A 12,328-nucleotide genomic window follows, 5' to 3' on the forward strand; every position below is an offset into this window, starting at 1 on the left:
CACTGCTATGTGTGTCGAGTAGTTTAAAAAAAAAGAAAGCAATAGTTACAGTGAAAATGACATATTGTGAGAGGATCCTTGGACTAATAAAATTGAAAGTTTAAATAAAATGAACAGTTTTTTAGAAAAATAGAAGTTGCTCCATTTAAAATATTCAAACAGTCATAGAAAACCCAATAAACTGGCAAATGGAAGAAATTGAAAATGCTATCAAAGTAGTGCTTTTCTAAAATCCAGCAGGACATTTATTCTACGCGCTGTTCCCGAGCGTCAATCGTGTGCAGGCTGTGGCCCGGCCTGGGGGTAGTGAGGGGCTGGGACAGGGTCTTACACCTCCCTGGTCACATTCCATGGGGACAGCCCTTCAGGAGACAGGACTTCTGTGCATCTGTCCCGTTTCAAGGCTCCCCAGTGATACTTCGCTTTCAGAGGAGTTTGATCTTGGAGTTAGATTGAGTGAGTGCAATCCACTACTTTGTGACTTGGAAAGAATCTTAAACTTTCTAAAAGTTAATTTAATCTCCATTGCTTAAATGTTATATCATGAATGGTATTCATTAAACAAACCTGCTATATGCCCAAAACTGCTAAACTACTAAGTACACAAACATAGATAACAAGTCATTTTTGTCTTCAAAGTGTACCACCAGCACGGGAAATGGGGAAATCCACACTAAATTGTAGCACATAGAATTTTTTAAATGGCTTTATTTATTTATTTATTTAATATATTTGTTGATTATGCTATCACAGTTGTCCCATTTTTCCCCCTTTACTACCCTCCACCCTGCACACCCCTCCCACCCACATTTCCCCCTTTTAGTTCATGTCCTTGTGTCATACTTACAAGTTCTTTGGCTTCTACATTTCCCATACTAGTCTTACCCTCCCCCTGTCTATTTTCTATCTACCGTCTGTACTACTTATGCTCTGTACCTTCCCCCCCTCCCCCTCTCGGTCCCCTGTTGCTAACCCCCATGTGATCTCCATTTCTGTGGTTCTGTTCCTGTTCCAGTTGTTTGCTTAGTTTGTTTTTGTTTTAGGTGTGGTGGTTAATAATTGTGAGTTTGCTGTCATTTTACTGTACACATTTTTTATCTTTTTCTTAGATAAGTCCCTTTAACACTTCACATAATAAGGGCTTGGTGATTATGAACTCCTTTAACTCGACCTTATCTGAGAAGCACTTTATCTGTCCTTCCATTCTCAATTAAAACTTTGCCGGATAGAGCACTCTTAGATGTAGGTCTTGCCTTTCATGACCTGGAATACTTCTTTCCAGCCCCTTCTTGACTGTAAGGTCTCTCTTGAGAAATCAGTTGACAGTCTTATGGTAACTCCTTTGTAGGTAACTGCCTCCTTACCTCTTGCTACTTATATCTCTTGCTACTTAAAGTTCTTAACTTTAATCTTGGGTAATGTAATTAAGATGTGCCTTGGTGTATTCCTCCTTGGGTCCAACTTCTTTGGGACTCTCCTCCTTGGGTCCAACTTCTTTGGGACTCTCTGAGCTTCCTGGACTTCCTGGAAGTTTATTTCCTTTGCCAAATTGGGGAAGTTCTCCTTTATTACTTGTTCAGATAACTTTTCCACTTGTTGCTCTTCCTCTTCTCCTTCTGGTTCCCCTATAATTCGGATGTTGGAATGCTTAAAGATGTTCTGGAGGTTCCTAAGCCTCTCCTCATTTTTTTGAATTGTTGTTACTTCATTCTTTTCTGATTGGATGTTTCTTTCTTCCTTCTAGCATATAGTATTAAGAGAGATTGGAGAGAAATCCAAGGTTCTTTGGGGTTCTGCATTTGAATGGGGTGCTGGGGTGGGTCACACTGAAAGAGCTTGGGTGATTAGCCTGGTTTGAGCAGAGCGTGGAAGACCTCTTCCTCAGTAATATGAAGGGAAAATAAAGGATTTTTTAGAAAGAAGCAGCAATTTGTGAGACATCTGGGCTCAGGGAGAAACCAGGTGCTCTGTGTCCTGGCCAGGAGCAGTGTGGACACCTAACTGTGTGCAAGGCACTCTGGGAACACTGGTTGGAAAAAACGAATGTTTCCACGGTTAAAATTTTGCTTAATTCAACTTTTAATGTTTCTACCGTCTCTTGCATACCTAGCCACGCCCTCCAGCTGACTGTTGTGCCACATACTTTATGATGTTGTCATTGTAGTGTTTTGTGTTCTATGTAAGAGTTTGTAGACGCTGAAAATTTTAAGGACTCTAATAATACCCTAAAGTTTTTAATACATAAAGTAAGTTCATAGATAACTTCCTACCTGTTGGTTTCAGAAGCCAGTTTAGAGCCAGTAGTTTCCCATAGTTGTGTGACTTTTTTCAGTTGTCAGTAACCTTTAGTATTAGTAGGTTTATTTTTAGGAATTATGCAAATTTCCTTATCTAATTCCAGTCCAAGGTGGATGGGCTCTAGTCATTTACTACCTAGCGCCACCTAGTGTCTTCAAATAAAAATAATGGTGTACCTAAATAATTTTTTTCATCTTAAAAAGTATTTCTAAAAGGTAACTGGTTGTGAGTCAAAGCCTTAACATAGAAATGAAGTTTCATGAGTAAAGAGGTCTTTGAATTGTGAATGGAAAGGTGAGAGCAGGTGTTTACCAAGTGAAGTAGAATTGTCTATTTGTTGATGCTAATGAATCGCATATTCCCATTTCATTAAAAAAGTAGGTTTTAAAGTAAATTGTAATAGTCCATTCTGTTTTCCACCAAATCGTTTTTTGTTTTTTTATAATTTTAAAGTTATTTTATTTCTTCACTGAGCCAATCTACTGGTTAAAATAACTACCATTGCCAGTTTTCTCAAGTTGAATCACCTAACTGTAGAAATGTATATGAAAACTCTCTGTTACTAGGAAAAGTGGGCCAGCTCACATGAATCTGTGAGCAGTGGGAACCTGGCTTATTTCTGAGCACCACGTGGCCTCAGTGTCGGCTCGTCAGCCTGGGTTCTGGATGCTGTTGATGGGCTGCCGGGCTAGTGCTGGCTGGGGGCCTGCAGGCCTCCTGTGGGGGCGAGACCCTCTGCCGTCCGCCCCGCAGTGCGCCGCGCACCCGAGCAAGTGAAGTTCTCCTCTAGTGGCTGAGGTTTGAAACCCTGAACCCTTTCCTCGCTTTTAGTTGTAGGTTTTATCTCTAGCTGCTGAAAAGTGCTTGTGCTGATAATACAGGTTTTCGTAGATTTTTACAACATTAGAGCAGCAATCAGTTTCAGGAACTCAATTCAACAGGGTTTTGTAGGCAAATTTGATACTGATAGTGTGAGCAGAATAGTCAGTACATTCTAAAATTGTGGTGTTTTCAGATTTGCATTCATCCTGTGGAAATGTACAGTATTTTTCTTACTAAATTCAACAGCCCAGTCAAATCCTTATGTCGAAAATCATGACAGACTTTGAAAAATAAAGCCCTTACTTCCTTTGTGAATTTCTTTAGAACTTCTCTGCACCCCGATTTGTTAACATATCTTCTCAGGCCCCTCACCAATCAGAAGCACCAGCTGTAGCTTGCGGAACAAGTTGGGATTCTTCTGAAACATAAAGAAACCAAGCAAGTCTCACCTTGCCGGGTGACCAAAACATACCGTAAACTTAAGGGGACTAGAACAGTGTGGTTGACAGATCAGCCGAAGGGCACGGAGGAGGCCGTTCGGAAACAGATGCGGGGGTGGGGAGCGGGTCAGTCTGCGTGGGCTGGCGGCTCACACTGGGGAGAAGATTTGTCAGTACACAAGTGTCCGTTGGTAATTACTGGAAGATAAGTAAAAGTAGCTTAATGACCTTTTCCCCATCCTTGAATACATGTAAAATTCAGAGGGTTTGCACTGGCTTTTTGCAGTGATAGCTGCCTGCCATCCACTCGACTACAAAGATCACAAAGAACGTGAATGAGAGACCACACAGTTCAGACCAGTGACTGACCTTCAACCAGCCACGGCTGTTACAAAGGGAGTTTTTACACGGGTGAATTTTATGGAGTGAAAAAAACCCCAAACTCGAAAATCCCAAAATAATGTAGGAAACCACTCCCACAGAGGAGAGAGTGGGAGGCCATGAAAACATCAGCGAGCGTGTCTGTTGCACGGTGTCCTCATTGCGCCCCTGCCCTCGCTTCGGCCTGCATGTGACAACATGGCATGGTGTCACTTTGTGACATGTTTTCTGTTGATCAGTAGGATTAAACATCGTGAGCTAGTTAACAAGCAGAAAGTTCCCACTGTAAAGAGTTACTTAATTTTTTGATAATTATCCATAAAGAGAAGTCTTTTAGATTCAGTCAAGGAATTGGAAGACTTATAAACCACTTTTTTTCCAGCAAGACTAATACATAGAACAGCTTTTCATATATGGTGTGTCCAGGGTTTGCTTATCTGTTGTGTGTGTGTGTGTGTGTGTGTGTGTGATATAGGAACCCTGTACAGAGGTGGGACATGTTTTGTAATAGGAAGTAAATGACCTGACAACACAGGAATGTGTGAACTGCCCTGTCACTGTTGAATCCTGATGCTAAGTGTAACTTAAAGATATTATTAACTCCAACCTTCATGGGCACGTAGCGAAGTCATCCAACAAAGGTACGTGCTGTGTATTTTTAAACCACGAAGTCAGCGACCAAGATAAGAGTGAGTGGAAAGGCTGCAGCCGGGAGCTCGCTGCACAGGCCGCTTGCAGTCCGTCCCGGGGACTCTGGAGGAGCTGCCCGCGGCCCTCGGTGGGGCCGCAGCGCACTCTTGGCCGTTCTCTGTGAGGGCACGGCTCAGCGCTCCCCCTCCTCGTGATTCGCTTCTCATGGTCTGAGAAAATCGTCGTCATTCCGATTTGTCTTCAAGCTAAAGGGACCTCATCCTTCTAATTTTTGTCTCAAAATCATCTCTCTTCCTGTTCTGGATGCATTTTCCTGCTCTTCTCTCAGTCTTTATACACGTGGACGTGTATCGTGACAGTGAAGTAGTAAATCTGATGGCGAGCTTTACCCCGTCTGTGCCGCATGGAAATTGGTGAAGAGTAAATCATAACAACTTTGAAAATGGGTGCTGAGTTCTGGCCCCTTTAAAACTAAATAAGGTGAAATGGTCATTTATCATCTTTTCTATAGTTAAATGTTTAAACTCTTTTTAAAGTGTATAACTTGTATTTAAATATTTTAAAATAGAAACACTTAAAGCGTATTCCCACAGGTATGTACTTAATGGCAAATACCACTTAACCACTGTCCTGATGGAAGTACCAGCAGATATACTTGGAACAAAATTGTTGGAACGTAGCCGCCTGAGAGGATGGTTTAGTTAAGGCGCCGGGGCCCCAGCACTGCCCTCCTCACCCCTGGTCACCCCCCCGGCGGTGGGAGAGCCTCATTCACTTCCTGGTGGTGGGTTGTAAATAAGACTGTATTTGAAAAAGGGGGGGTTTGTTCGACATACGAAGCTTGGTCACCCACCTCGCTGTCTTCACCCAGAGCCAGCTCAGCGATGGCAGGAATGAGTGGGAGCCTATGTAGCTTCAAGGGCGGTCTAGTGGGGCGTCCAAACTTGGGTGTCTCTGGGCCACACCGGGAGAAGAAAAGTTGTCTTGGGCCACACATTAAATACATTGCAACACGTAATCACACACACACAAGAATCCCACTATCTTTTAAGTCAACTTATGATTTTGTGTTGGGTCGAGTTTGTAGCCCTCCCGGGCCTCTTGTGGACCATGGGTCGCACACGCCTGGGATGCTTTGACGGGTCTTCACCTTCCCGTGGAAGCAGTCCCACTCAGGGTGAAGGTGGTGTCCAGAGAGCCGCCGAGCCTCAGTAAGTTTCAAGTTGAGTGGTAATCATAGTACACTCAGGTCAAATTGTTGCTCCCAAATTAGGAGTGTCCAGCCCATGGTCTGTGGGCCTTGTGCGGCCCAGGATGCCTGTAAATGTGGCCCAACACGGAATCATAAGTTTACTTAAAACCTGTTTTTTGGCTTATCAGTTTTTGTTAGTGTTTGTGTAGTTAATGTGTAGCCCAGGACAAGTCTTCCTCCAGTGCGGCCCAGAGATGCCAGCAGGTTGAATACCCTGATGGATGATTTGTTTAGATGAGCAGTTCTGATTTAGTAGGTAGTTATTTAAAGATGTGATATGATTTAGTCAAAATAACTAATTATATTTTTAAAAACATTTATTTAAAAGCAGTGTCAGAACTCCCCCCCACACCCACTCATTTGAAAGGGGAAGATATGTCCAGACTTGTTCAAAATGCACTCAGCAAAGAGCATGGTCTCATCAAGAGTGCTCCGGGTCGTGGTCTGGCAGGCAGACCCATTTCAGGGACAGAGTTACCGAGTCCTATGGTGAGACCATGCTCTGGGAAGGAGGGTTTTCGATGACAATGGAACACCTACCTGAAGCCCTCCGACACGTGGTCCCAGACCCTGTCCTGAGATCGTGGGCCAAGTTCCTGAGTGACGCTATCCTGGACCAAGGCCAGCTTCCTTTTCTTCCCTTTGGTATTCCGTGTGCACCCCCACAGGAGGCTGCTGCACCAGCCCGTCTGTGCCCCGACAGTCCTCCACGCCCTGCCTCTGGCCTGCATCTTGTGTGGGGGCGGAGTGGGCAGGAGTCCACCCCATGTGCTCCATTCTGGCTGTGGCACAGCACCATCCCTGCCCGGGCCCTTCCTCCTCCTCAGCGCCCAGACTTCTCAGGACTGTCCCCTTGTGTCCAGGAGTCTCTCTGTGCCCTGCACAGCACAACAAAGTCTACAAAGCATGTCCCTTTCTTTTTGCCAGAGCCTGTGCGTGTTCACCCCGCCTGGAATCAAGGAGGGACGACCCCGGCTCGTCCCTGTGGGGCCCATAGCCCAGGGCACCACCACCTCCGCTTATGTGGCCAAGTCCCGGAAAACGCTGCTTGTGGAAGACATCCTAGGGGTGCGTGGCTTCTCCCTCATTGTGCCGGTTGTAGTGGTCAGTGTTTGGTAAAGAGAGATGATATACCTTGTTGGTGTTGTAATTTAAGGCATTTCATTAAAGCAGTAGAGCAAGATATAGGTCAATGAATGAGTTTGTGAGTACATGAATTCTTTGTGCTCAGAAATCCATCACTTACGTACCCACTGAGAGCAGATCTGAATAATTCGTTTGAACACACACCAACGTAGGGGAGCACACAAATGCGTGTTTATCTTGGTAGGAACTGAGCGACGGCTGTCCTGTGCTCCATGTCTGAGCAGGGTGGGCGTCAGTGAACAGCCACTGCCATGTGACAGTGACCCTGAGTTCTGCTGGTGTCCTCCTGTCCAGCAGTGCCCTCCTGTTCCCATGAGTCTATGAGCCGGGTGCTTCTGCTGCTCTGCGCTCTGTTTGGCTGGGTAGCTTCCATGTCTGACATCTGCGGACCCCCGTGTCTAAGCGGGCTGGTTTCAGAGGGTTGTGGGTTGTGTCCCTGTGGGTCATGTCCGGCCCTTCCCCCCCAGCATGGGCAGCCTGGCAGGGTGCTCAAGAAAGAGACAGGACATGCGTGTGGACGTTCTCAAGTTTAAGCTTACATCAGATTCTCTCCCCTCTCAGTGGCCCAAGCAAACCCTGTGGGCGGGCCTGGACTCCATTCAGGGCACTGGTAGAGGACACTGGCCTAGGGAGCGTGACTGCCTGGAGCTCTGTGTGCTCTCGGCCTCCCTCTGTCCACGCGAGCATGGTAACGCAGTGTGGCCACGCACACTTAGCCTTTCCGGCTGACAGATGCACAGACAAGTTTCTAGGTGGAATGACTTTGCCCTGAAGAATTATTAATTAGACCCCTGAAATCTGAGTTTTAATTTTGGTTCTGCCTCTATTTGTATGACCTCGAGCAAATCGGGTAACTAGTTATTTTATTTAAAAAAAGGAAAGTGGTTAAAGTAAGTGTTGTATAATATAGTTGAATATAGACAACGATAGCGTATTATAATTATCAAACTTACGAGGATGCCAAGTCTCCATTATTCCCATCACAAAAAGAAAAGGTAATTATGGAAAATGATGGAGGCGCTGACTAAGGGCTGCGGTGGCAGTCACATCACAGCCTGTGACTGTGTCATCGTGTCAGCGTGTTGTGACCTCACAGCTGCACTGTCACGTGTCAAGCGCAGTTCAATTTTAAGAAGTATTAAAAGTGGACACTATGTAGTTGCCATTTGAAATGTTCAGTTATATATGCAAACTTTTGAAATGTTTGTAAACCACAAGAATAAATTGGTACTCTTCTTATCCATGAAAAACACCCTGTGGACAGCAGAAACTGAGTGAATAGAGTTGGTGCTTTGCTGTTACTTCTTTTGATTTCCCTGTGTTCTTTTGAGAGGTTTTGCTCAGCTAGAAAATTATTTAAGTCAAAGAGCCTATTTCATTTCTTATGATAAAAAATGGATAGATTGGGTGATCTGAATATGTAATTCGAGTCCTCGAGTCTCAGTTAGAATGACTGTCATCCACACCCGCTTTCATGTTGTTCTAACTTCCCAAATAGAAAAAGGCTCTACACACCTTCCCTTCACAGGGAAGGTGTCTACCCTTGGAGCAGTCTCCCCTTGTGCCCTTGCACTTACAAAGCCCTGAGGAGAGTCTGGCACGATAGAGGTTGATGACTGTTAAAGTGCTGGCCGTGATAATTACTGTGTTATTGCATGAAATCGATATGTATTAATTGATTAAACTCTCAGATGCAAAGGCAAACGTCAAAGCAGGACTTGCGGAGGGTAGGCTCCCTGTTGCTGGAGATGAGCGTCCGTCTTTGTGGCCACGACCCTCCGGGTTCTCCTCCGAAGGTCTGCTTGTGAGAGAGGAAAGTGTTAGTGATTTCTGATGTAGAGAAGGGTACGACTTCATCATTCCATTTTGTTTGCTGAGTTTATATCTCGCCCTGTTTTATTTTTCAGGATGAACGCTTTCCAAGAGGCACTGGGCTGGAGTCAGGGACGCGGATCCAGTCCGTCCTCTGTTTGCCCATCGTCACTGCCATCGGTGACCTCATCGGCATCCTGGAGCTGCACCGGCACTGGGGCAAAGAGGCCTTCTGTCTGAGCCACCAGGAGGTGAGGCCGGGCCCGCCACTCGGGCCGCCAGGCCGGGCCAGGGACGGGACCGTGCCCTGCATGCTGTTCACTGAGCCGCAGTCTGATGAACAGTGTTCTGATAGTGATAAAATTTTTTTAAAACTTTGTTTTGCACTTAATACATAGAGAGGGGAATAATTAAACTGGAAATACAGGCATTTTTACAGTAAGAGTCTATTTTAATAATAAAAAGGAAAGTGTGTCGTATTGTAAATCAAACAACATAGAAGGTGTCTTTGGAGAGTTTTCACATTCTGATGGTCTTCATTTTTTTTAAATGTCATCTTCCTAGAGTAAGTCCTGAACAGAGGTTCCGACACCAGCTCTATTTGAAAACCAGAGTCCCATCCCCTCTCCCCTGAACGGGAATTGGCTTATTCATACTGAAATCCAGTGTCACAGTGATCTGCCTGCCATGCCCAGGGGCTTGCACCCAGGCCACTGTCTGGGGTGACACCTGCCCTGCCCCACCCCCTTCCTCCGGGCACGCGGGGCCCTGGAGCCTTCGGGTGCCATCGTCCTGCCCATTTCCAGCCACCCCCATAGTGATGAACGAGAGGCAGCCCGCTCAGCAGGGCGAGGCCTGAGCCTGCCCGACCAGGGTGCCTGCCCCGTCCTCCGCGGCGCCTCCTTTCCTCCAGAGCTCACGCTGGCTGCTGTGAGTGTGCGGTGCACTCCCTCCCTTTGTGTCCTGCCTTCTGTGCCCAAGTCAGCCCCGAGGTCGTTGGTGCTGTGCCTCCAGTGAACAGGGCTGAGTGAGTGGTTAGGGACTTGAGAACCTGTTGTCTGAGCGTGAGAACCATTCCATCATTTCAGAGTGGTTGAGGCCTTTTCAATAGTATGCATATTAACTAAAATAATTTTATGTTGAAATCATTGGACTCTAGCTCTCTTAATCCATTTATCTTCCTTTTTATCCAAAATGAAGAGGAACACAGAAGCATTCAATTCCACTGTAAAAAAAGGGAGGATGTAAAAGAGAAATCTTGTCCATGCTTGGCAAAATATTAAAAAGCACCGTGACCTATGAAAAATCCGAATACACATTTCTGCGAGTGTCCTGTGTGGGGATGTCTGCACGTGGCTAATGGGAATGTTTTCCATCCTTGTTTGTCAGGTTGCAACAGCAAACCTCGCCTGGGCTTCTGTGGCCATCCACCAGGTGCAGGTGAGCCTGGGGCGTGTCAGGGCTCCTGGTGGGGGGCTGCTCCGGGCTCGGGCTCTGCCTTGGCCTTGGGGTGGGGGCAGGTGGGGAGGGCCTTGTGTTTTCTGTCTGTGTCTTAGACAGTTTGTGTCTGTTCACTCAAATAGACTCACTTTCTGTCTTAAGTATCTGGCTGTATTTTACGTCTTTACATGTAATTGCATAGCCCTTGTGTAGTAAATGGGTGGGTGTCCTATTATGATGTGTGTTTCCACTAAAACCCAGGAACCATCTCCCACTGGCGACAACAATGATATTTTTATGACTCCATTTCCTGAGTTAAAGCCTTCTCTGCACCACATGGTAGAAGAAAACATAAATCTTAAAATTTCAGGTGCCCAATTCTCTGGAAGAAGTGCTCTAGTTTACAGATGGCCCGGGTTTCCTGTTTAAAGTGAGGACCCGGCAGGGTCCCATTCTGCCTTGTGTCCTCCACTGCTTCGTGTTGCTGATCGTTTCCTGGCTCCCCCCTCAGCCATGCGGGTGGTGGAGGGCCTGTGTGCTGGAGAGGGAGGCCTCTGTGGGCCCCCCAGTCTGAGGGGCAGGGAGCCCCGGCCTGACGGGGAGTCTGTAGTGGAGCGTGGGGAGGGGTCTGAAGAGCAGCTCTGGGGGCCGACTGCGTGGCCTGCATTTCTCGGGGGCTGAGCAGTTCCCAAAGGGCCTCACGCCACAGTCAGGAAAGTGAGTCCCACCCCGTCCTGTTCCATGGGGGTCACCCAAGGTCAGATATGAAGTGTGTAGTAATTAAAGCATTCAAGAAAAGAATTGCTGTTGATGTTGTTATTACATTATAAACTAAGTGATCGTATGACCCCTTTGAAGCCAAGGTAAGGTCAGCAGCCTTCTGGAGTTACACTTTGAACGAGGACAACAGCTCTGGTCTCCAACAGCCTTTCTTTTCTGCGCAGGTGTGCAGAGGCCTGGCCAAGCAGACCGAGCTGAACGACTTCCTGCTCGACGTCTCGAAGTGAGTGAGTGCAGAGGGCTGGCTCGGTGCCGGCCTGGAGGTGACAGGGAGGCCACTGCCACGGTTGTGACTTCACACTGCAGGCGCAGGGTGCAGGGGTCTCTGTGCTGAGTTCAGGTTGCAGTTTGCTGTTTGCTTTCCCCTAGACTCACTGGGACCTGCCGGAGACGCCAGGCATCTCTGATTTGTGGGTGAAAACGAGCTGCAGTAGGAGAGGAGGAAATGTCTTACTCGCTTTTTCCCATCAGGTCCACTCGGCATTTCCCACAAATGTCAGCCAGTTAAAACCAGTTGTTACTGTTTTAGCTTTCTCCCGTAGAGTAGCTCGGGTCTAACTCAGAGACGCTGCTCCCCTGTCCCAGGGCTTGACTGGGACAGCACCCTGGGCTGCCCATGGAAGCAGGAGCAGACGCTGGTGAGACCCAGGGTCACGTGGGCTCTGCTGTACAGGGCAGACCGCCCGTCTTCTGGCCTGTGCGCATGCCTTTGGCACCTACCTGGGCCTCCAGGAGTGGTCAGGGTCCTGTCCTCCCAGCTCACCGCGGGAGGAAGCTGCCCTGGGCCCTGGTCGCTCTCAGAACGTCTGTGGCTCACTGGTCCGAGGTTGCTGCCTTGTGTTGCTCTACTTTCTGAAACACCAAACTAGGGAAATGTGGGGTTGAATGAAGCCTCTTCTGACCCCCTAATTCAACTGTTGTCTTTGAGAGAAAATTAAATAACAGCTGTGGGCACATGGTATTATTTCATAACACAGAGCAAGGCAGGCCATTCACCTTCTCCCGTTCTTGTAAGTTTTCTCCAAAGTCTGGTTCAGCCCCTCACGTGACAATTCCGGTTTATCCTGCAGCTCCAAATCCGTTGGCTTGGCCACCTTTCCTGCCGTGTGCTCCGCAGTGAACAGTCGTGAGCATGTTCCAAGTCTTAGTGTAGTCCCGCTAGGTAACGTGTGTTTAAGTGAAAGGCGTTGTTTATTGCTGTGTTCCCTTAGTTATGAGTGCGCTGCCCAGTCCACCCAAGCCTGTGCTGGAAGCGCCTGCTCACTGACTCCCACTGAGACTCCTTTGTACACTGCGTCCCTACAAC

The 12,328-nt window shown here is 47.1% G+C and overlaps 1 protein-coding gene across 2 annotated transcripts in view; it reads left to right on the forward strand.

The window, feature by feature from the left end:
• PDE10A (phosphodiesterase 10A) overlaps positions 1 to 12,328 on the forward strand; it is a 335,996-nt gene that overhangs the window by 283,891 nt on the left and 39,777 nt on the right. For both annotated transcript variants that reach the window (XM_053668737.1, XM_037126093.2), the window contains 4 exons: positions 6,772 to 6,912; positions 8,898 to 9,053; positions 10,192 to 10,242; positions 11,187 to 11,245. In XM_053668737.1, the coding sequence (XP_053524712.1) occupies positions 6,772 to 6,912; positions 8,898 to 9,053; positions 10,192 to 10,242; positions 11,187 to 11,245 (407 nt within the window). The remainder of the gene's footprint in view (positions 1 to 6,771; positions 6,913 to 8,897; positions 9,054 to 10,191; positions 10,243 to 11,186; positions 11,246 to 12,328) is intronic.

This window comes from Artibeus jamaicensis, unplaced genomic scaffold (genome assembly GCF_021234435.1).
Source record: "Artibeus jamaicensis isolate MK-2021 breed Jamaican fruit bat unplaced genomic scaffold, CSHL_Jam_final contig_497, whole genome shotgun sequence".
In the NCBI taxonomy this organism is placed as follows: domain Eukaryota; kingdom Metazoa; phylum Chordata; class Mammalia; order Chiroptera; family Phyllostomidae; genus Artibeus; species Artibeus jamaicensis.